This window comes from Drosophila melanogaster, chromosome 3R (genome assembly GCF_000001215.4).
Source record: "Drosophila melanogaster chromosome 3R".
NCBI lineage: Eukaryota > Metazoa > Arthropoda > Insecta > Diptera > Drosophilidae > Drosophila > Drosophila melanogaster.
The window spans coordinates 12267182-12291355 of NT_033777.3; the positions used below are offsets into that span (position 1 = coordinate 12267182).

At 44.5% G+C, this 24174-nt stretch overlaps 3 protein-coding genes and 2 long non-coding RNA genes across 9 annotated transcripts in view; all 5 read left to right on the top strand.

The window, feature by feature from the left end:
- The window catches only part of svp (seven up), a 44049-nt gene that overhangs the window by 8445 nt on the left and 11430 nt on the right, over positions 1–24174 (top strand). For 3 of the 5 annotated variants that reach the window (NM_001382014.1, NM_079601.3, NM_001275570.1), the window contains exons 1-2: positions 13971–15068; positions 23028–23177. In NM_001382014.1, the coding sequence (NP_001369011.1) occupies positions 14414–15068; positions 23028–23177 (805 nt within the window). In that variant the 5' untranslated portion in view covers positions 13971–14413. Of the gene's footprint in view, positions 1–13928; positions 15069–23027; positions 23178–24174 lie in introns of those variants that run through there. The other 2 variants (NM_169458.1, NM_169459.2) reach the window with 2 other exon arrangements.
- lncRNA:CR44039 (long non-coding RNA:CR44039) lies at positions 1603–3042 on the top strand. Its single transcript, NR_074000.1, has 2 exons — positions 1603–1931; positions 1989–3042. It is a non-coding gene; the product is annotated as a long non-coding RNA:CR44039 (long non-coding RNA).
- Positions 3709–4119, top strand: CG17738 (uncharacterized protein). Its single transcript, NM_141915.2, has one exon. The coding sequence runs from the start codon at positions 3739–3741 to the stop codon at positions 4069–4071; it is 333 nt and encodes a 110-aa protein (NP_650172.1). The 5' UTR covers positions 3709–3738; the 3' UTR covers positions 4072–4119.
- On the top strand, positions 5945–6340 carry Sfp87B (Seminal fluid protein 87B). The gene has a single exon (NM_001170124.1). The coding sequence runs from the start codon at positions 5999–6001 to the stop codon at positions 6260–6262; it is 264 nt and encodes an 87-aa protein (NP_001163595.1). The 5' UTR covers positions 5945–5998; the 3' UTR covers positions 6263–6340.
- Positions 9423–9751, top strand: lncRNA:CR46014 (long non-coding RNA:CR46014). The gene has a single exon (NR_133382.1). It is a non-coding gene; the product is annotated as a long non-coding RNA:CR46014 (long non-coding RNA).

A 24174-nucleotide genomic window follows, 5' to 3' on the forward strand; every position in this document is an offset into this window, starting at 1 on the left:
AGTAGGAGCAATTCATTTGGAATGGTTTTTCAAATTACCAAACTTGATATCTCGAGTTTTATGATGATCGTTTGATGGAAAATTGTAATTAATATGACATTTATGACTTAAGCAGCTGAAGTTATAGAAGATACAAAAACTTTGAAATTGAATTTACGAATTTCTTTTTGCAAGACTGTACTGGAAACTAAAGGTTAGTATAGTGCCATTTTTCATTCTGGGCTGTACGCGCCTTTCACTCGGTTACCACCCTTAGAAATGTCGCCCAAGAGTCTCCCGACCATATATATGCAATCTCATATGCATTACTTTGCATGTCTGGCGAGTTAAGGAACTCAAGCGTAAAGGTCAAAAGATCAACGCTTGAGGGGCAAAAATGGCAGGGAGGGAGGTTTTTCTAAAGAATTTCCCTACTTTTCCTGTGTTAATGCTCTGATTTCGTTTCCAAAAATGTACGCAGCATTTGCATTTGCCCATTGTCCAGTTCGCTGATTAGGCGTGAAGTTCGGGATTTGAATAAGAGCATTACTTTGTGTAATGTTTGTGTGACAGAATGCAGTTACTTTTTTTGGCGGGAAAAATAGGGTACACTCGTAGATTAATCAAAGGAAATGGGTCTCAGTTTTTAGGTAAACTAAAATGCTGATAGAACTTTCTTAAAGATTTTAAAAGTGATGCAATATGCGACGGCTTTTAATATAATTGCTTCCAAAACTTAATCTAACAAATTTATTAAATCTACAACAAATATGAAAAATTAGATCTTAAATTTCTTTAGTTGTACTACAATTTGGCTAAAGATTTGGCCAAAGATTTTAAGCCACGTAAATTAATTTGAGCCTATGTATACTTACAATTACCGCACGAATTAAGAATGCTTATCTGAAACCCACTTCTCAAGCACACTATATTCCAGAAGTTTTCCTAAGAATCTCCCAAAAAAAAACGAGGTCAGCACCTCCTAATTAAGGTCACTTTCATCCCAAATCCCTAGTCCATCAATTCTTTTCCGAGCAAACAGCCTTACAACACGTTCCGCCTTATTATGACCATGCGAACAAAGAACAATAAAAAACAGGGCAAATTTTGCCGCCACCCCAGCGGGCAGGCCTAGAAAAAAATAACACTTAAAAAATTTGCAAACATGTTTTGCATACAGCAAAACCGATCATCAAATATTCACATGCAACCGACGGGAATCTTAGGTAAATTTTCACCCAGAACCTACACGCACCCAAGACAAAGCCGAGAAAATGTATATCCAGAATGCAACCACCGATCTCGAGATATCCAGCTGCTTGAGGGACCCACGTCACGATCACGATTGGGACAGATCTTTTGTGCAAACTGGAGCGAGCGAATGCGAGTGCGAAAATCTACCCCATAATCCCAGGGAAAAACCCGAAATTAAACTTGGCCGGACAAAGGAAACTCAAATGTTTATTTGCGTATCGAAATGTGCAAATTTTTCCCATTTCCAATACCTTGAATATTCATAAATCTCTTGTCGAAAGGTACATTTAAATACTCCATATTGTTTGGCAGAGAAAGCGAAAATGGGGAACGGCAGTGAGAATTCTTTCCGCTCGAAGTCCAGTTAACAGTTACGCTGACATCACCTGTCTAAATCAAGTGGCTAGTCCAGCTAGTCTAACACGATAATTGGTGTCATAAAAGTTAGTTAAATCATATTGGATGTCAGTCAAATCGCTGGTGACATTCCCAAATTAGAAGAAGTCGGTGGGGCGGCAACTTTATTGCGTGGTGATTGCCACGGCCATTGTTTCGATGACACGCCAAATGGTTTCTGTTTCGAAGACCATTCCACCTGTCAGCCAAATGGACAGCAATCCGAACACACAATTATCTGCCAAATGACGAGGGCGTGTCAGGTGGCGCTTACCATTTTGGTTCGACTATATATGTATTTTGTATGTATGCATGGTCTATATACTTCCCGGTGCCCAGCAATAATCACAAATTTACAGCTCGTCGGTGGGGGACAGCGTTATGCCATTTGATGTGGACTTCCGATTGTAGCAATTATATGTAAATTAATTATAGGGTTCAGATTGGTCCTAATTGAGACTTGCCTTGCTTTCCAGCTCCAAACCCAACCCTAAACTGCAGCTCACTGCCATTTGGCAGACTAGTTTTGGCATGCAAATTGACAAGTTGTCTACGACTTGGCCCAGACAACTCCAGATACTCTGTGGCAAAGCCTTTTTCGTAAGTGGCGGAGACAACTCAATGAGGTCTGCAAATGTTATGCTCGATTGAGGATCCCCAAACGGCAGACGTTGCAAGTGAGTTAACATGAAATGGCAGACTCAGATACAGATACAGATGCAGCTTCGGTCTGAGATCGAATTGAAGATGCAGATGCAGATTCAGTTGCAGATACAGTTGCAAATGTGCAGCTGCCAGCGATCGAAGTGGCGCGATCATGTGCAAAAACTTTTTTTTTTGAAGGGGGGAGGGGGTAGGGGCACTCTTGGGCGCACTTGACACGAAGAAATAATTCCATTGAGTTGGCAAGTATGCCGGGAATCTCGGGCGAGACAAAATTAGACAAGAAGCGTGATTTACGGAACCCTTAAATCACATGACAACTACACACAGATCGGCACAGATCGAGAATCGAAGAGCAAATGCGATGACAATGTCTGGGCAGCACATGTGGATGTGTGGATTTGGATGTGGATGTGGCTGTAGATGTGGGGAATGGGAACCAGAATCGAAATCGAAATCAGAATGGGGCTGGAACTGGGAGGCGGACAATGGGAAACGATACTGATACCGAGTCGATCGATCGACGCTTCCCCTTGGCAGACAAACTGATTTATGGCAATGCAAACGGGGACACATCAGACATGAAGACAGACAGTTCCCGAGGAGTAAGAGATCAAAGCAAATCAGACTGTCTGGAAAGCTTTATGCCCTGGTAATTTTATATGCTTGTACTGAGAGCTGATCATCGATCACTGATCACTGATCACCCAACACCGATCGTGTGACCAAACTGGGGTATTTCCAGTCAATAAAAAAGTACCGCCCTGTTGTTGTTTACATAATAAAGAATCGAGATGATTCTATCAGCTTAATACCATACCTTCTGGCTTCCGCATGTCTGAGTTTTTGCTCGAAAAACAATATATGTTTACAAACGGCGAGATGACTAACTATTCACACCTCCCATTATGGCCAAAAACTCGTTTCTAGCTAAATTCATAAATTCAGCATCACATTGCGCTAGATACAAACGTTATAAGCCTACCTAACAACTTTAAAATTATAAATCTCTTAGTCGCAAATTGTACTTTCCAATGAAAGGAATCCCCTTCGAATCTGGTTAATTCTTTAAACAAATATTGAATACAACTTTGCATTAATTGGGTTTGATCGGAAATTCACGAGATGTTCCCCTGAACCTGTTTATAGATTTGTTTGCTTTCGTCATCGAATTTGGGAATATTTTGTGAAATGCACAAAATAAAACCGCAAAAGCCGGTGGGAATCTCAATCTTCTACCTTTCGTATTTAGTCACCTGCGTAGAACGGGTTCCATATTTGGACATCGTATTTTGTTTAGATTGTTCTTGAATCTCATTAATATCAAGACGATAAATGTTCGATTCTGCGTTCCAAGTCGAGTATAAAAGCTGATCTCAAGTGCCGGCTAAATCAGTTAACCCTGAAATATCATCGTCATTGGATGTTCCCGTATCGAAAGTGAAAATGCGTTCCGCGATTTTGTTCGGCCTTATTGTTTGCCTGGCTTTTAGCCTTGTCTTGTCCCTGGAGGAGTCCATCAATCAATCCAATGATCTGTCGTCGGTGGAAAAGGATATTGGCCAGGCTGTGGAGTCCGATGTGCGTGCTAAGCGGCAGTTTGGCTTTGGTGGTCCCTTTGGCGGATTTGGAGGACCTTTCGGTGGATACGGCGGCTACGGAGGACTTGGAGGCTTTGGTTATGGACGTCCCTTCTATGGAGGCTATGGCCGTCCCTTCTATGGAGGTTTCGGAAGACCCTTCTACGGAGGCGGCTTCGGAGGTCCTTTCTTTGGTTAAATCTACTAATACTTATATTGTTTTACCAATAAACTAAGACTGAAAACGAAAGTTGTGTGCGTTTTTCCTAGTGTTCGGGATCTGCAGAGTCCCAAATTATCTGGCAACTTGACCTCGAGCAAATGAATGTGTGTGACCCAAAGCGACGACGTGTTCGAAACGGGCCTCTCATGGGGGACTCGGGTATATTTTAAAAATAAATAACAGAAAATCTCCATTTATTTATTAGTTCGTTCGCCAGGTCTTGCTCCTGAGCCATGCTAATTATAAGTCCAGGAGGGTGTGTTTGTTTATGCTCCACGAGCTGTCACGATCTGTTTGCTTTCTTTTCGGGCACTTTGGAGCTCCTCCTCTCCAGATTAGGAGGCTTGTGTGGGAGTTTGTCGGGGTTTGCGGCAATTATCACGTACGAATGTCATAATTATCATTTGGACTTTATTAGCTGGACCTCTGGGCCAATCTCTGTCTGTCTGCCTAGATGCGATGGTTCTTTGTTCTGCAGAAGAAATTTCGAGTAGCCCAGTGCAAAAGAATTATGTAAATATTTAAGGGATGTCATCAGACTTTTTTTTGCGCTTTCAACTTTTCTGCAATGCTGCAGCCATTAATCAAGTTAACAATTAGGCATTTAGCAGTCAGCTAATCAAATTTGCAGCATATGCGTTAAATACCACATAAAGTTTTATTGGACCATCGCAATGATGTACTAATCCCCTTCTAATCAACATGAAAGCCACGGAAATTATCCTCCGCTCACTTGTGCATATCAATTTGCGGCCAAAACCACCAATAGATTCCAATCAAAGGTTCGAGGGGTTCGCGCAAACAAAACGCCCAACTCGATGACTTACCCCAAAACACAGTACGCCCTCGATTCGAGGATTCAGGACAGTGGCATAGGAATGGAGTGGAGTGGGTCTGGGTGGTGCTGTCATTGTTTAATTGTCAATAGACATCGGCCTCTATCAATATCATAAAAGCTAATAACTCTCGGTTGGCTGGACGAGCCACAACTGACAGCAAACCTGGGCCAACCCCTCGTTCTAATCCCACCGGATATGCTCAATCAAAGCTGAAAGTGGGCGGAGGTGGGTGGTGGGAGGTGTTCAGAAGTGTGAGGTGGCCAACTCAACCTGTCTGTTGGGGGTTGCTCGGTAGCTGGAAATCATCGCATTTCATTCATCACTTTTCGCCTTTTCAACGCGACGAAGCCAAAACCAAAGCAACAACCCTCCACGGATCCGAACAGGACTTGGACATGCTTCCCTTTCTCCTCTTTTCGCTGGCTTGTTTTGATATTAAAATTGCGTAATTATAATTAACCACATGTGTGTGTGTGTGTGGGGGTTTGTCCGGGGAAGCGGTTTAGCATGTCCTTTGACTGCTTCCGCTCGTCGGTTAAAGTTACTTCCTCCCGTTAGTGTCACGTGTGTAACTCTGTAAGCGTTCTGAGGGAAGTCCCCTTCCTTTGCCCCGAGGGCATAATCCATAACTTAGTCGACTGTCAGGCAATTGATACAACTTCCGAGCCGAGTAACCTTGTAATTAAAAAAGGGATATTTTCATTTTAATTGGGACGAAACACCTTTTGGGCTTTAGGTATCATTTTGGGCTGCTGATTTAAATTAGGAAGTGTTGGTGCAATATTATGGATGATTAAATACATAATTAACATGACTATTATTATCCATATTGATGCAATTGATGGTTGGGAAAAGCAATATTATTTTGGTAACCAAATGAAATGCAGTTTTGTTAACAGCACTAAATCATTTACGATAGGTTAACCAATTGGCTACAGTAGCTTGCTCAGATATTACTTGAATCTCATTAAATCATAGACTATAAAAACCCTTTGAATATCTCGCTGTGTATCAGTTTAAGCGAGAGATTTAAGCTTTTGCAATTTCCCGTATCAAAAGTGGAAATGCGTTTCGTATTTGTATTCGTCCTGTTATCGGTCCTGGCTCTCAGTCTGGTTTCCGCCAAGGAACAATCAAAAACTAGCTCATCGCCAGGAAGGAACAATGTCGGAGCCACAGTAAACCCTCGATTGCGTCCCAAGCGTAATATATTGTTCAATAGGCCCACCATTCGTGGTCAAGTGCAACGCTATATCTATGGTTATCCCTATCATAATGGGGTTCCTACGTACTACAAATACCCGTACTACGGCTACTTCAGGATCTAATCCTTTAGCTAGAGAATGCTGCAAATAAATGATTACTGAATGGTTTTCCTTGTGATTTCAATGACCATCACAGCTTCGAAATGAGTGGAGTATTTTATGGCGTTTGTGGAAGGAATTTTATGATCTTCAATTGTCTCTATAGATGCCAGAAAGCAAAAAAGTCCATCGTTTATTGCTCAGTTCGTTCCAAACCAAATTTGACTCTTACTTTTCCCAAACTAAACATCCATCAAGTAATGCCTATGGCCCACAAAATCCCTAATTGTAATTAAGCATGGGAATCCTCAACGGTAGAACTTGGGAATCCGAGCCCGAGTAACCGAAAAATGTGGCCAATAAAATTACTATGAGCGTGGGGCTTCTCCAGCGAAATGGTACTACGGGTGGGAGTAGGAGTAAGAGTCCAGGGTACCGACATTCCAGTTACCAGACACCAGAAAAAGATACAGAAACAGACGGAGAATGGACTTGCGCTGGGGGATTACAAACGTGTTGCCATTAGTTAACTTCAGCTTTGATTGATTTCAATTAATCTTGGACGCGTGTAATTAATCATTGAACACTTTAATATGGTTAACAACTCTTGACCAAGCAACGGTTAAAAAGGTTCAACGAGCCATCGTCTTAGGCAGCGAATGAGGCCCAAGACTTTTGGCTCTGCCAACTGACAAAGCGACTGACCACAAGTCAAATTGGTGAACGGAGGGGCGCTGCGGTTGCCGAGGCAGCCGCCGCCAAGAAAAATAGCCAAGCTTGGAAAATGCGTTGGAGTAATAGCCGGTAACGAACCCGAGTTGGTGGATGGATTTCCATAGCCCAGTCCCGGAGGCAAGTCTTGGGATTCAGATGCAGCTTTAGCTCCAGCTTTGGCCAGCTCCACACTCAGCCCCCGACTAATTGTACTTAGATTTCGCGCCACTTTGGGCAGCATTGTGGTTTTGGCAATGTGGAAAGCGGTCGGCGATTGATGGCTATCAATGCCGATGACTTATAGCCAGAGTCGCGGACCGAGACTCACATGAGTCGAGCCAGCCAAACTGGCAAATCCATCCATCTATGTGGCACATTTGACTGCAGCTCGGCTCGATTATCTTGGCTTTTCCTTTTCCTTCTCCGGACTCGCGACTCCCACCTCACTTCCATTGATTTTCCCAGGCCGAACAAATAGCTCTGGGCATCGAGGAGCAGTCTGCCAAATTTCGATTGCGGTTAGACCAAAATCGGTGGGTAAGAGATACGTATAGGGTGTCATTAGGCGGGTTTAATTCGCCTTCTTTAAATGGAGCCACAATATGAGTGGTGTGGTGCCCCACGTTTAAGACTCCATCCACATCGGGGTGCCACAAAGGAAACCATCCATCGGACACCAATTGAACGAATTTCACACATGGGCGCTAATGAATTTAATGAAGTCATTTTTCTTTAACCGATTTACAAAACTACTTACAACTGGCGGACCAGTCTGTCCGTCGCCCCAGAACAAGCGAGTTCATAATTTTGCATCATTAATCATGGTGCTAACAAAGAGATCTCGGCCAGACCGATTGACAGCCGGCAAAAAGGGGGAAAGTAATTTAGGCAGCCAGCTTAGATCGCAGTGCCGCTGATTTGCCGCTGAGAAATTAAAAAACAATTGTTAATTATTAAATTTTAAATTTTACACTTGGCCGCAAACGATTTTCTGTACTTCGGGGGCTATTCTGGGAGCTGTTCCGTAGTAGAAAATATAAAAACCTGGGGCCAATCATTGTGGCTCTGGTCGACACCTCGCTGATGAGATCATTCATCACCGCCGTAACCCGAGTGAAATGAGTTGCCATTGTTGCGGGCTGCTGCAGTTCGGACAAAAACATTTCAAACTTGGAGGAGAGTCTTCTTTTTTACTTTGGTCTTTTTTGGCATGGGTTCACTTCGGTTTGACTGCTCAATTATCTGTTTGATGGGCCTGCAGAAGGAGTCGGATCGTGGAGACCCGCATGGAGCCGCGAGAAAGTTTGGATTCGGGGATAAGGCTGTTAAGTGTTTCACATTTGAATGGATTGGTGCGATACATCGGATGCCACTTCCGTAACGACTCCGAAAAGGGGTAAATTTTGAAATAAATGATATCGTGTTTACCAATCTCTCACTTCATAATACATATAACCGGCAATTACCAAAGAAAACCAATTCTGTAAAATATTTAATTATTTGTTATAATATGCATTTTTCAGTGGAATTTTTGATGAATTTTCCGAGTTCCTAAAATAAGGATATTATATAACCTTTTCAAGTTGTTCCCTTCAGGAATCCTAATCCGAAATTGCGTTTTTCTTTCGGCTGACCGAAACCGAGAGAATGCGATCACGACCGCAACGTTGCGCTTCATTAAAATCGGATTATTGTCCGGCATCAAGGAGTCCTGCCAAAGGACACACAGCTGATCTGGCCAATGTCCCCGGGCTGGCTGACCACTGTCCGATTCCCACGATGCAGCCGTGCGCTATAAATCCCCGAGCGTCTTGGGCCGTATGCAAAAACGCCGAAGATGGAATTAAAATCGAAATGCGTATAAAATCGACCCAAAATCAACCCCAAAAACGCTGTGGATAGATGGGCGAAAAACCCAAGTAATCGTAGTGGACAGGCGGAACCCTTTTGGCGCTGCCATAATATGCTGTAAAATTTTAAGAAAATCGAGCAGAAAATTCGTATAGACTCTGGACAATGTCCAGAGATCTTACGGGGGTTGCTACGATAGGGACTCGAGCTTGAGTCTGCCTTCGGCAGAGGTTAAGTCCATCGCTGGACACTCGAACTCGAGTTCAACCGGCTACCTGGGATGCTGGTGATGCATCGCCAAGGGTTTATGGGCATCTGGTCTAGTGATCTCTTATTGTTAACGCTGCAGCCTCTGACCTTTGGCTGTCTCACGCAATTAGGCAAACTTGGCCGGGGTCACAAAATATGTACATATTCCATTTGAATATTTTGCATTAATCTTTTGCATACAGTTGGCCGCTTTTATTGTGTTTTTGTATATTCGAGGGACGCCTCCCTTCGTCGCATTTGAATAAGTGCTAATGATTTGTGACATGTTTCAGTGCGGCAGCTAAAGGCTTTTATGGCGAATGTTTAATTCATGGCTTCGGCCTGGACAGACACCCATAAACAAGGCGGAGCGTATATTATAGTAGCTCATACTAAAAAACCCCAAAAGGGGGAGGTTCGCATGTAATTACGTGCACACGGACACATACACAGCTACAGATACAGATACTTCGACAGCGACTGACATATGTGAGCAGTGGCTGACCTTTGACATGCGCTCTCGAAATACATTTCGAGTGGAGCACAAACACATGGGCCCTGCCACTTTCACCACCCACCACCCACCACCCTCCATCGCCCAATTCCACTCCATTCGATTCAGTACACCTACTTTGGCTTTTTGTGGCCAAGCGAACCCTTAACAGCTTTGTGGCTCGCATGTCAAAGGGGCTTCCATGGAATGGTTTCCTCCTAAATGCTATTTCGGATCAACAAACACAGACTAAATAATTGCAGATACTTTTAATTGGTTCAAAGGTATATGTATATATATACAGCCACGAATAGTATAAAAAATGTTATATATTTAAGAAATAAAAGTCTATTGAAAGAAAACCGACAAATCTTAATTATAAACATAGCTGTTTCTTTGTTCCTCCAAATGCTACTATTCAAATTGATGTTGCATATATGTAAATTGTATGTCCCTCCAAAAGCTTATTTCTTTTTGTCACTCCCTCCGCCGATTTTACACTGAAATAGATCCATCACGCGGTGATGAATGCTCATCAAGCATATTGGGATGACAAAGTTGGTAACAACAAAAGTTTTTGTTGCTGTTGAATTTCGTTTTTTGTGGCTGGCGAATTTCACATTTGTGTACGCGACTCCGAGCAACAGAATACAATTTCAGCATTTTCCAGCCACGACCAGCTCCACTTTCACAATGAATCATCGGGCTAAAAACAACAGCCAGCGGAGGGAACTTTTTTTGCAGACCAACTGAAAGGATGGTGTGGTATGGTGCGACTTAGGGGGCGTGGCGGCAGTGGGCGTGGGAAGGGAAGGCGGGCGCGTGTTCGTCAGTTTAACCAGCATGACATGGCCCGGTCCATTGCGGTCCTGGTCTCTGGCATTTTAGCACTTATTCATAAAGTCCTTGCCAGCAACGGAAGACAAAAGGCAAAAAATGGAAGAGCAAAACCGCCAGAGAGAAGAGGAATTACTAAAAATTTATCAATGTAAAAGTTGCCCGGGTGATGGGTTGTGGGGAGGGGGGGTGGGTTAGAAAGCAGGAAACAAGCAACAATGTAAATTATATGCCAGTTAGTTTTGCTATTTCAGGAGGGGGTGGCGCAAAAGGGGATGCACACTGCGAGTGGCTGCTCCACAGCTTTCGCTTTGTCCGGGAATGGGAGCAGATCCATGTTGGACCGAGAACATATATCCCTGGCCGTGCATATGCTTAAGAGCCAGCCAAAGTGGAACCTTGGAACACAGAGCTCCGTGCATCTGAGTGCAGCAGTGCATCCACATGTGGCAAACCAAGATGCAAAGCAAAATTTTTCATAAAACTGAAATTAATGAGGGGTGCAACAATAAGTTATTTACATTCGATTTCAAAAACAATTTATATCTAGTATTTGTTATTAATATTTCAGACCATAAGAAACGCCATAAAAAAACTTAAAATAAATGCTATTTCTCATCTTACTTTCTGAAGTAATTTAAATTATACACCGAGGAGTAAAGTCAGGGAATAGTTTAAAATTAGATCATATTATTGCACTTCTTATTATTTAAAGATGAAAGATGATTTTATCTATTTAAGTTTCATACTGAAAAGGATTTTGAGCTATTAAATGGCCATATTTTCATGTGTATATTATATTTGCACCACAAGAACGGAACACATTCCAATCTGGCCAACAGTAGTTGCACGTACAGCTTTTTCCGCCCAGCTGGGTCCACTTTCCACTTTTTACTCCCCACTTTTCCCCCGAGGACCATCCTCTTTCAATGAACTGTCCAAAGCAGAAGAGGAGCACAAAAAATGGCCAACCAGGAAGGGAAAGAGTAGTATGGTGGGAGGGAGGGAGGCAAACTGGGGCTTCTGTGGCAGCGAGTGCAAAAAGGCGCTCAAATGGGGTTGTCAGTATTTAACCCACAGGGGTTGGAGGTGCCGGCTGACTGCGCGAACTCCGCAGAAGTCCATGTAACCAGTGGATTGAGGATTAGGGATGGGGCTGGGTTTCGAGATGGGGTTACCTCCAACATGGATGCGAGTGCGAGGCACACTAACAAGAGGTGGCGAGGAGCACAGGATTAGGTTCACAGAAAAGGAGCCATCAGGATGTTCGGGGGATCGGGAGATCATCGCCACAGAGACCCCACACACATAAGTCATATGGCCCGAGAAAGAGAGACGCTGCCAATTGAATTAGACCCTAAACGGGGCTGCCAGAGAGAGACATCTAGCGGTGTTAATAAAAACCCAGCCAGCCAAATGCTTTTTGTTCCTTTTCGGCCGCCTTTATGGGGCAGAAAAAAGGCAAACGAGCGAAATTCCGATACAGTTAATGATATGGCAGTGGAGCCGAGAGAGATGGAGCTCTTGGTCAGAGTGAGATTGCTATATACTGGCTAAGGGGGCGTGGCCTGCGAAAGAGCAAGAAAAACTTGACGAAACTCTAGCTACTGAGTGAAACCGAGTCCAATTGGAGGTGGCTCTCTCTCTCTCTTATTCGAGTGCAAACGCAAACTCGGGGTGGCGTATCGTTCATCATCCAATTGTACGTTTGCACTTCGCTCTGGCCTTCCCATGGCCTTCCCAACCCCCTTGATAACCACCGACAGAGGGCGCCAGACTCCGTGGCCCGTTACGCCCTGCGCCCACCCACTCCACTCATACATTTCGTTGGCAAGAGGTGGGCGGGGAAGTGCAAAGTGCGGTGGCCACAATTTGGCCCTTTGGACTGGCCTGCAACTCTTGGCTTTGCAGCCAGCGACACTTTTCCAATATTTTCCATTTCCCCAACCACCCGTTTTGAATGAAAAACGAAGTGGCAACAGTGTTGCGTGGCATCCAGCGATTGCCTTTAAGTTTTCACTCTCCAGAAGTTAGTTGCGTGCAAATGGGCGGTAGTTAAATGCTAATTTCAAATAAAAAACCAAGAAGTAACAGTCGCCAAATGGACATATCAGGTTGCGCGAGGTGTCCTCGTTAAGAATGAATTCAATTATCGTTATGATTTCATGTTTTGGCACTTCCCCAACCACATTTCCACCAGACACGTAAACAAAGTCAACAAAGTACAAGTCGAGGAGCCCAGGGACTGCAGTGCACTGATCCAATTAGCCAAGGGAAATTATTATAATTATATTACGACAGTCAGTGGGCTTCACTTGGCCACGACGGCTGCTAAACTTTCATTTAGGGGCAGTCCCCGGGTATATTGAGCGTTAATAATACGATGCGTTTTCGTTGCGCGACATTGGGGTCAGTATCGAGTGCCACTGCTCTTCACATTTTATGAATCGGTATCTGGAAGCAATGCAAATTTTATAAATATTCTCTGCAACACGTGCTTCTTGACAGACATTTTAATGACAACTTTTCAATAGCTGAGTATATCCCATTTATTTAATCACATAAAATTCATATAAAAGCAAGTCTGTTAGCTATTTATTGATTGCTTAGAGCAATAAAGGGCCGCTTTAAATATTGGCTTATTTATTGTTGAATAGCAATGCGATAAAAACTAATAAAGCAACTGGATCTATAATGAGTTATATATATAAATTTTATTATATAATTTTAAAAATGGCAACGGTTTTTCTTTTGGTTTTTTACAATCATATACCTTTTTCATATTGTAATCTATTCGCATCACATACAATCCTGCCACCTATCATCGCACTACCTTCATGAGTAGCAGAGATAAGCTCGATGTTCTTTGGTTGACAACCAATAGAAAAGAAGCTTTAAAGCAAACATTTAACCGCGAACGGGCATTATGGCCGCCAAACTCTTCCTCCAGATAAGAAATCGGACTTTAAGCGCCACTGAAATTGGTGAAATACAAAGTAGAACGCACTTTAAGGCGGTTGGCCAACCAGAGCAGAAACATTCGAGTAGCCAACAAAAAGATAAACAGCGCCGAAAAACTTTTTTCGGGGTGGAGACTCATTTTAAACAAATTGGCAAAAAGTTGAGACCCCCGAAACCGAAAAGTCCGGCGATAAAGAGCCTTAACGGTAAAAGTATCTAACAGATGCGCCCAACAGCGAGCTAATAAGAGCAAACGGGTTCTAGTTGGATTGGATGAGTGAGTGAGTGTGCTTCGTTGAGTGAGAGAGCAGCCACTCTGTTTCAGTTCAGTGGTGGTGGTGGTGGGTATACTGGGTGCACTGGTGGTGGTGGTTCAGTGGTGGTGGCAAACCAGCCAAACGCGTCGAAGGTCTTGCCCCACCAACGCGAGCGAGCGAGAGCGGCGATTTCACTCAACTAGAAGGCAATGCCAGCTAAACGAGAGTGAGCAGACCAGCACCACTGCCCGTTTGAGTTGAGTATGGGGAGCGGAGAGAGATTTGTGTGATGTGTCGTTAGGTCGAAACGGTCGAGTCGAGTCGGGTCGGGTCGTGTACCTTTTGCCACGAATGTTGTGCCAGTCAGGCTCTAAAAGGCCTTACGAGAACAGCTGAGATTTCGCTGCTCCGCATGACGCAAAGATACCGAAATTGAAAAATTTTCAAGTCTTTAAGATATTATATCTCGTGTGTGCGCCGAGCGGGAAATTAATAAGCAACATCGAAAAAATTCAAAAATTCAAAAATAAACCAAGTGTTTTATTAGTGAAGCCAGCTGAAATGTTAACAGCATATGCAGCTTAAAAGAAAATATTAAATTTATTTTAACATAAAGAAGAAGAATTATAACGCGGCTGACAAATACGAATAAAAGGATACAAGTTAAAAGCTAGAGCCGAGGACTCTATCGAAACCAAAGTGTGAACCGTACCAAGTGCGTACAAAGTGTATTCCAGCAATTATCCCACGTGTTCCGACCCGGCCGCCAAAATTATTACGCACAATTCGCTGAGCGTGTACGGCGGCGGCGTCATGTGCGCCTCCCCGTCCACGGCTCCCGGCTTCTTCAATCCGCGCCCGCAATCCGGCGCGGAGCTGTCGGCCTTCGACATCGGCCTGTCCCGCTCGATGGGGCTGGGCGTCCCGCCACACAGCGCCTGGCACGAACCGCCGGCCTCCCTCGGCGGTCACCTGCACGCCGCCTCCGCCGGACCGGGCACCACCACCGGCAGCGTGGCGACGGGCGGCGGCGGTACCACTCCGAGCAGCGTGGCCAGCCAGCAGTCGGCGGTGATCAAGCAGGATCTCTCTTGCCCCAGCCTCAATCAGGCGGGATCCGGCCATCATCCTGGCATCAAGGAGGATCTGTCCAGCAGCCTGCCCAGCGCCAATGGTGGATCCGCCGGTGGCCATCACTCCGGTTCCGGATCGGGTTCCGGTTCGGGCGTCAATCCCGGACACGGCTCCGACATGCTGCCCCTGATCAAGGGCCATGGCCAGGACATGCTCACCAGCATCAAGGGACAGCCCACGGGCTGTGGCAGCACCACGCCCAGCTCCCAGGCGAATAGCTCCCACTCGCAGAGCAGCAACAGTGGATCCCAGATCGACAGCAAGCAGAACATCGAGTGCGTCGTCTGCGGCGACAAGAGTTCCGGCAAGCACTACGGACAATTTACCTGCGAAGGTGAGTACACTGCGAGAAATTATATTCAAATAGGGGGGGAAACAGTTAGAGTGAATGTGTGAGCTAGGGATGTTACCACTCCACCAGTACATTAATTGTGCTTATGCCATACATGTCAATGTATCTATTTGGTGCCATCTTGAGGACCATCACATCTTGGCAATTTTTATTGCTGAGTAGCGATCTCACCTCCAAGGTGCAATTGGGGGTCAATTGATTTCGTACTCGGATTCGAACTGGGGATGACCAAACAGAAATGGCCAACGTAATAGAAAGCGAGCACAAAAGCGTGCCTGCCAGCCGCTGATTTTTGACAGTTTCGGTGAGTTATGGCAGTTTGATGAGTTGGCAATAAACCCTCGGCCAGGTGTGGGTGTGTGGCGGAATGGTAGAGCAGTGGGAATTCTTCCCAGGGCCATGCAAAAGTTGACGGGATGCAGCTGGAATGTATATCTGTGGGCCAGGGCAGTCAATAAACCTACGTGGAGCCCAAAAGCTAGTTAGTTGATCGGGGGCCCCAAATCATGTAAAAATGTTTTTACGAGCAAAAAATACATTTATGATCTAAAATATAGTTTGGTTTGACCCCAGCGAGATTTATGTTTGCGCATAAGCTTACTGTCTTTTGCTGATATATTATTGTGTCTAATTAAATTTTACAGCTGCAATTGCCCCTAAAGTGGTGATAAAGTATCTAAAAAAAAATCCCTGTTCTGGCAGATGATTTTCCAGATACTCAGATACTTTTGCATCTCCGGCCATCATTCCGTTACACTAGAGCTCGCAGCACGAGAGCTCTTGAATATAGCCATATATATATATATATACATATATTGCGATCTGGGCACCCACTGCCTCTCGGCCTTATCGTCAGATAAAAATTATTATCTAAATAAAATACGGTCCGTGCTTTGTCCTAAGCCAAACAATTGTTGTGCAAACATGCAAATTGTGCGGCGGCCGCTAAATGAAGCGCCCACCTTCTTATTGTCTCTCTCACTGGGTTTCTGGATAAGGGGAGCCTCACCTGGAGTTCCGGAAAAGAGGGGTGGCAGATGGGCAATGGAAGGCGGGAGGCGGGGCAGATGGGTAACTGCATTCAGAGATAGAGGGAGATCTGGCATACGCTCTGGCATTTAGTGCAGCTTGAAGTTGAACTTGTCATGCTCGTATCTCTTCAAATGTTCTGGCACTGGAGCACACAGGCAAAGCCACTGCCACAGCCACAGCTAAGAGCCAAGAAGTGACTATGACTGGGCAGAGGCACAGTGGGCCATTGGTATGATGATACCAGAGATTCCCAGATACTTGGCACTCCGTTGGCTCCCACTGTTCGTTCGCGGGCGCTGCTATTATTATTAATCACCGAGCATTTTGTACGCATGCGCAACCCACAAGAGCAACAATCAGAAGATATGCGGCTCTGTGACCGCCTCGTTGCATTCTGAAGGTGTTTCCCCGGATCCCTTCATGTGGCATAGTATGTAGTTGCCTGTTGGCCTGATGATGTTGCCACGATAGCAATCTATTTTGTTCTATGCAATCGCCCAGACTGCAGAGCTGTAGCTTTAGCTTCACTCAAATGCTGGCGAAATAAAACGTAGGAATAATCATAATAAAGCGCATAGAGCCCATATCATTGCCGGCGTTTTCAGGGTTTTTTTTTTATGTTTGCTACTCTGGTGCCTGGTCGCGTCCTTTCAGCTGATTCACTTCGAGGTGCAGATACTTTTCGTGGCTCTTAGAAAAGAAAGATACTCCACTCCACACCACTCCGTTGCGCGGCAACTCGTTTCGGCTGTCTGAGCTCTAAACTCGTGTGTGTCCGTGTGTGTGTGTGCTCACTTGTCCGTCTGTCTGGAGGTCCCTTCTGTCCGTATGTCTATCCGTATGTCCAGTTTCCAGGTTTCAGGGCACACGGCTAGCTATAGGTATGGGTATAGGTATGTGAATTTATGCCAAGACACCCCGCCAGTCGCGGTACTCGTAGCTGCAAGATTAATTGTAGCTTATGCGTGTTGTCCGCTTCTCATTCCCCTTCCCCCTTCATCATGCTTGCCATCCTGCTGAACAGAAGATCCTCCTGCCCATGTCCTCTCATTGTGGTGGCAACTTGTTTGATTTCGCGCCCAGCTGTTGGTGAAATTGGGAGGACGAGCGGCCAAAAGTCTTGAGCTCATCATCGGCAGGCCGAAGCGAATGGCAGCCATAACCTTTAGCCAACTGGAAAAGTCACGGTTTAGTGCCGACTGAAAAATGTGCGCTGATAAAAGTGCCTCGATAATATTAATGATGAGTGCATGGCTCTAATGTGGCAAGATCCCTTTACGTTCTGCCCCCGCCCCCTGTATCACCTATTAATTTGGCTATTTGTCATGGCTATTAGTGTGGCCGAAAAGCTCAGATTTCCCGTATCTCTCGGCTAGTTGCACAGCCATCAATTAGTGCTGCAGCACAAACAACGGCAAGCTTGCACAAAATATTACTGCCACCATTTCTAGGAACCCAATTGAATTTCCAATTTCGACAAGAAAACTATCTCAGCACCCATGTCAAAATGGGAATTAGCATAACTTAGTGGCGCACCGCGCACATGACAATGACAAATAAATTTTGCGAAAAATTGCCAGCACCACTAAGTACCAAGTACCTGGCATGCAATTAATTAAAACAAACATCGGGTAAGCAGAGCAGGACCACAAGAGTGATGGTGGGGGGTGATCATAAAGAGCTGTAAAAAATTGCCATCCCAACTAATTGTTAAGCGCCAGCCGAGCCCATTAGCTGCCACAAATAATGTGTGTGAAGTGCAGCCGCCAGCCACAGATTGTCAACTTGGGGCAGCATAAATAATCCCGACATTTTCCAGCTTGTTCCATTTGCTCCAGCTATATGTATGTACTATGTACGAGTATGTACATTTTCCGCGAACGAGCTTACATCAAACTCATTTAAATAGATTCCCACGTTCGGCAATTAAGGCTCAGAACCCAAAAAAAAAAATCCCACAAGCTCAGGCTCCCAAACCCAGGTCTTTGAAAAGATGAGGAGAAATGTCCGAATTTTTTAATGTCGCACAATACTTGGTCAGTATACGGAGATTTGGCGGGGAGAATCTTGTTTCCTCTGTCTTCTTCCTTTGTGCAGAATTTTATTCAGCATGTGTGGCTTTTTAATTAACTTCATTATGATGTGGGCAAATAACTTGAGTGAAAAGATTAAGAATACTGTACTGGGGGAAATTATATAGATTTTGTTATGGTGTTTCTTGATAAATATACACTGCTTGAGGGTTAAAAAACCATAACAACTAGCTTTATTTCGCATTAATTCTCTTTGAAGAAAGCTATTTATTTTTGGTTGATTAATAAAAGATACATTTCTGCTTTTCACTTTGCACCTCTTGACAATCTGTTAAATGGCGCTCTTTTGAAATTCGCTTTTCGCTGTGGAAATTCATTCCACTTTGAGCATTTAACAAAAGTCAAACATAAATCAATTTGCTGTCTGTGATACGACCTGCCCCCCACCAGAGCAAAGTAAAAGCAACAAAGTAAATACGAATGCAGAAATTAACAACGCCCACCGAACATTGCAATTTATGACGCTGCAATTTCGGGCATATTTTTCGTATTTTTTATATATATTTTGTGTTTTTTTGATTTTGTGGTGAGTGGGCGTGGTCAAAACGCCCGCAGCAGCAAATTTCTTATTTATTAATTAGCAGGAGGCAAAGATAAATTCAAGGCTTGTATTAAAATTTGCATTTAGCTGAACGAGAACGGCTTTACCAAGCCGGCCGAGTCAATTTCATGCCCATAACATATATCAAATAAATCGCCTTTTGATAAACATTTATAACTTCCGTGCGATTTGCAGTCTGCTTTCTGATGATTTACAACTCGGTAGCTCTTTCTCTTTTCTCCCCAACTCATGTGAATGGGATAACTTATGGCCTCGATATTTATTTTGACAAATTTTTATGTTTGCACTGGCAAATATTCGTGGGCATTTATCGGGTTAACGACGCTGTCACAATAATCCCATACTTGTACGCGTATATATGTAGGCGAAATCGTTGCCCAAGCGTTGTGTCAACATTAATGAGCCCAGAGCTGAACTCTTCATTAAGGGCAGCCAAAGGAAAATCACCAAAAACAAAAGTTAATTGTACAGATATTGCCGAGACAGAAAACAGAAGGCAGAGAGACAAACAAACAAACCCAATAGGGCTGGGGATCAAAAACTGCAACTGCAAGCTGCAACTGCAGCCAGGCAGACATTGTAATCATTAAAAGCTGGCTTGTACTACAAATCGTTGTACTTAGAAGAAATGTTCGAGCCAATAAAGCAGACTAGCCCCGTCTCGCAGACCAGTCTCACAATTCCAATTCCAATTCCATTTTCAATTCCGAATCCGAATGCGATTCCGAAACTCAAGTCTCAAGTCTCTTAAAATGAGGCGCAAAAAATTCATCCTGACACGATGCGATTTCGAAAAAGGCCCCCGAAATGAAAGAGGGTCTCTGGGGTAAGGAAATCGTGAACTACCGACTTGATCCGCTTTATAATGTAACGGTTTAATTAATTATGTTAAGCCCCATCTACTCCAAGCGTTCGAGCTCTGGGCCAAAAACTTTTCGGCTGGTTACTGCTAGCTGCATTTTCCTCTGTTGCCACTTCATGCGCAATTTTCGTTTTCAACCAAGTTCGGCTAATCGATCAGGCCCAGCACGTTTTGTGTGCATCTTTCAGAGGGCCAAAACAACAAGTTGCAACTTGGCCAGAACGGCTGCGATCTAGCCGGTAGAGTCTTTACCTTTGGCCATAACCCCGCTTATCGCCATGTGTCGCTGGATGGCTGGCTGACTGGCTGGCTGGCCAGGCCCAAAAGGAACCAGTACTTGGCTACATGACCAGGGCATTTGCACGGCTTTCAGGCTTTGCGGCTAAAAGAGAACGCGACTTGCCGCATAACTTCGCATAGCATCAGTTAAATCAAAGCCAAATCGCTTATCTAAGGCGGCATTTTCTTTGCATTTTCCCCCGGGCAACGTGACATATGGAAGATGCAAATGAAAAGCCAGCTAAGACTGCTCCGATTCCAGCGAAACAATTGCAAATGTTGGTTCTGAGCTCATATGGATGGATACTCGCAGAGGGAACTTCCCAGATTGGCATTTGATTTACAGTTGACCCATATTGAGCCATAAAAAGTCTTGGCCCTGTGGGATATCGGAATTCACCTGTTCCGTTCCAGGTTCTTATTTTCCGTTTGTTTTTTTTTTTTTGCTAGAGACCCCGTTCATAATCAGTGCATTTTGTAGATACCCCAAGTGCATGAGCCGAGTTATGAGTTACTACCAGTTTCGTGTCTGTCGGCGGGGGCTGTAATTATGTTTCGGTTGTACTCCAGATATTTTGTCTGGACTTGTGCACCATTCTTGGCGCTGCCGTTTGTGCTAATTACTTGGACTAGCTGCTGGCTGCTCCGTGTTGCAAGCTTAACATTTAATTATTGCACCTTAATGATGGCCCTCTCCCCGGTTGCCATCTGTATGTGTGTGTGTGTGCATTGGTAATTAGAAAATGAGCCAAAGTCAAGGCGACTTTGACTTTGCATCGCTCCATTTTCCGATCCCCTCGGCTCCCATTCCCCCGATCTCCGTTCCGCTACCTCTGGGCCAAGCGATCATTGACCGCGGCTGGGGAAAATGGGGAAAAGTGGAGTCCGCAATTGATTGGGCCATCTGCCACCCGAGTGCATGTGCCAAAAGATACAGATACACTCTCGGTGCAGAGCCAACTAATTTAACGCTTTAAATTGCCCAGCCAAGCGGCAAGGGGATCTCGTGCGGTGTAGATACACAGATGATGCAGCCAGCTCACTTTCAGGAAGTTCAATTAATAAAACGCTTAGCTTAGCTTAGCTAAGTTCTCGGAACCTCTTCTAACTGTATTGAACGCTTTATGGCGCGTAGCACACGCGAACTATGTACTTCCCTTAGTCACCCGCTGGCAATTAGGTGAAGCGGTAATTGAAACTACCGCAAATGCGAAAATGGCCAACTCAAGTCTTCGACTCTTTTGGCTAAGCCAAAAAGCCAAACGTTTAAGACCGAAGCCGTAGAAGAGAGAGAGAGAGAGAGAGAGAGGGAAAGAGAAGGATTCTAGGGCTTCGCCCCGGACTTCCCACACTATCGTATCTCAAGCGCTAGTGCGATCCACCCTTTTTCGGTTATTGATATAACACGATATCCACTCCATCCCTCGTCTCAGATTTTGTTTACGGTATCTGCGCGATGTACTCGTACTCGCATTCGTATCTTCATCAATAACGACGCGCATCTTTCGCATCGCAAAGTCCACTGGGGATCGTTTCCCCCCTCTGCTCATCCCGAAAAGTTAAGATACCCAGAGATACTCGGGATACTGGGATGGGATGGGTTGCAGCTCTAGATAGAGTTGCGATAGGCGCATATGGGCAGTTTGCCTCTGTTGCAAGTTCTTTTATTTACCTCTGCCTTTGTGGCTTTCTGGCTTTCTGCCTTTCTGGCCAAGTCGTTCGTTCCCCCTTCCCTCTCTAGCGAACACTCGAAGCGCAGTCAGAGTCAGTGATGGAAATTACGGGGAGTACGGGGGGGCCAAAAGGCAACGGTACGTTTTGGCAGAAATCGTGACTCGGTACAATATCGTTATTCGTAGATCATATGGTGTAAAAGCTGGCAGTGTGTAAGTGAGGGTATTTCTAGATGTGTTCGTAGTTGTCTCTCCGGTTGGTCTCTATGAAAGAGCCAAAAGTGATGAACACTGAATGCCCTTTGGTGGATTAACTATAACGAGTGCTCAGGATAACAAGATCGCCGATTTAGGATCATCAAGACATCCTTAATTTGGTCAGTTAAGACTTTACTTTGAAAGACTCTGTCTTAAATTAATCGATATCTTAATCTAGGTTTTTTGAAGTATCTTCCGCTAGTGCATTAAGCCATCGACTTTCAATCAATTTCAATTTGCGGACCACGTTTTGTTTCCATTTCGGTGGGAGGCTGAAGCCACACGATCGCATTGGCAAAAAGCATTGAAAGATCTTTTATAGCCTACGATCGCATGCAATATAAGTCGGGGGTGGAGGAGTGGATAGGATAGGATCGGGTCTGCATAAACGCTCAGCGCTTACATATTTTGTTTGATGATGATTTTACAGCTTAAAACGAATTTTATGAGCATATGCCATTGTTTTGAGTTATTGTGAGAAATCTTTTTGCTCTGGGGAAAAGCGAAAAAAAGGACGGAAAACCAGGTCCACACAATGCCACCTATACAGACTCGTATAGCATATATGTACATATATCCCCAAACCAAATAGCTGGGCTCTATATGCAGAAAACTCTGATGCAGAGCCAAGTGATACACATGTTTAGATACGCGTCGGCGACATTAACTTGCCGTGTCGCTGGCTTGTCCTACAACAACACCCAACTGTGGCCCAAAGCACTTAGCCAAGTTGAAGTTGCGACCAAAACTACGGGGCCCAACGAGCCATGGCTGATCTGGCCGCCGTCTAGCTTAACAGTAAATTCGTGGCATTCGAGCTGAAGCCGAACTTGAACTTGCTGCCAGTTTTATTCCCTCTTTTATTTTCGGGAGGGATGTTGTATCGCCGTGGCCAAGATACACTTTGTTAATTGAAAGCCATTAAAGGTAATTTTATGGGAGGCGTTAAGCCATGAAACGTGTAACATGACCATTGACATGGGCATCAGGAAGGCAACGTGGTTCGGAACTCACTTTGCCTCACACAAGTGGTAACCATTCTTGCTTTTATTTTTTTTTTTGAGGAGCCTGTGGTGCCAAGGAATTTGTAGCGCTCGCAGGCATTCTAAGACTGGGTTGAATTTGAAATACCTTGGTTTTTTCCATACCAGTATTAATAATATCGAATGTTTTCCCTTTCAGGTTGCAAATCTTTCTTCAAGCGCTCGGTGCGACGTAATCTAACTTACTCTTGCCGCGGCAGCAGAAACTGTCCCATAGATCAACACCATCGCAATCAATGTCAATATTGTCGATTGAAGAAGTGCCTCAAAATGGGCATGAGACGCGAAGGTAAGCATCATCAACATGATCATCATCTCACCATCAACATTCAGCAGCTCAACTAGTTATAGAACAGAAAAACAAATGTGTTATTCAGAACAAAGAAATTCAGGCAGCACAGTTGCCTGTGTGCTGTGGGTCAATTAAAAGTCAAACCCAGAGGCAAACAGTATAAATTAAATCAACGGCAGAAGAAACGGAAGTAGAGCATCTTCTCGATGACTAAATGTCACATGCTAGGAATTCGCAGAGAACAATTGGGTTCGGTTCGGTGCGGTGCGGATCAGTTGAGTTATTTGGGTGCCAGGAACTATGCCAGATCAGTGCGGATCAGGCCAAGTGTTGGCACCCAAATTCGCATACTATTCGCTATACATATCACCACTATGTAGTCGTATATTCCGCCACGCAGAAGTCGTATGAGAAATGACAATTAGGCAGGCGATTGACCAGCTTATTGACCCCAAAGATCAAATGCAAACTTGTTCGATCGCTTGTTCATAATTACAATGAAGCCCAGTCGGCTTGGGTACACTGCGCGAAATGCGCCACAATTGATCAGTTAATCAAATGCAGCCCAATGTGTAACTAATTTGTAAGCACGGCCAAGACAAATATTTGGCATACTTGGGTGAGACTCGTTTTCCTGCAGCGGCACAATGATTGACGTATTGACGGAATGACTGACTCGCTGACTGACTAACTGACTAAGTGACTGACTGACTGCCAATGGCCAGTTACACTTGTCAGCATTAACAATTAGCGTCTGTCAGGGAGTCGCAGATACAAAAGATAGAGACTGACTGCAGTTAGCGGACACTAAGCTGTTATTATTTGCACTAATATTGACAGGTTTTTCGCAAAATGCTAATAGATATAGCCATAGCTATAGCCAACGGCAACGGCTACAGATGTCTGAACAGTGTACACACCGATTTGGGTTAAGAACGAAAACGTTAATTTATGGCGACTACGGGCAATTAAAATGCAGCTACAGCAGCCTCCT

Bases quoted from the DNA above. Each gene is read 5' to 3' on its own strand.
- CG17738 (NM_141915.2), top strand. From the start codon at position 3,739: ATGCGTTCCGCGATTTTGTTCGGCCTTATTGTTTGCCTGGCTTTTAGC.
- Sfp87B (NM_001170124.1), top strand. From the start codon at position 5,999: ATGCGTTTCGTATTTGTATTCGTCCTGTTATCGGTCCTGGCTCTCAGT.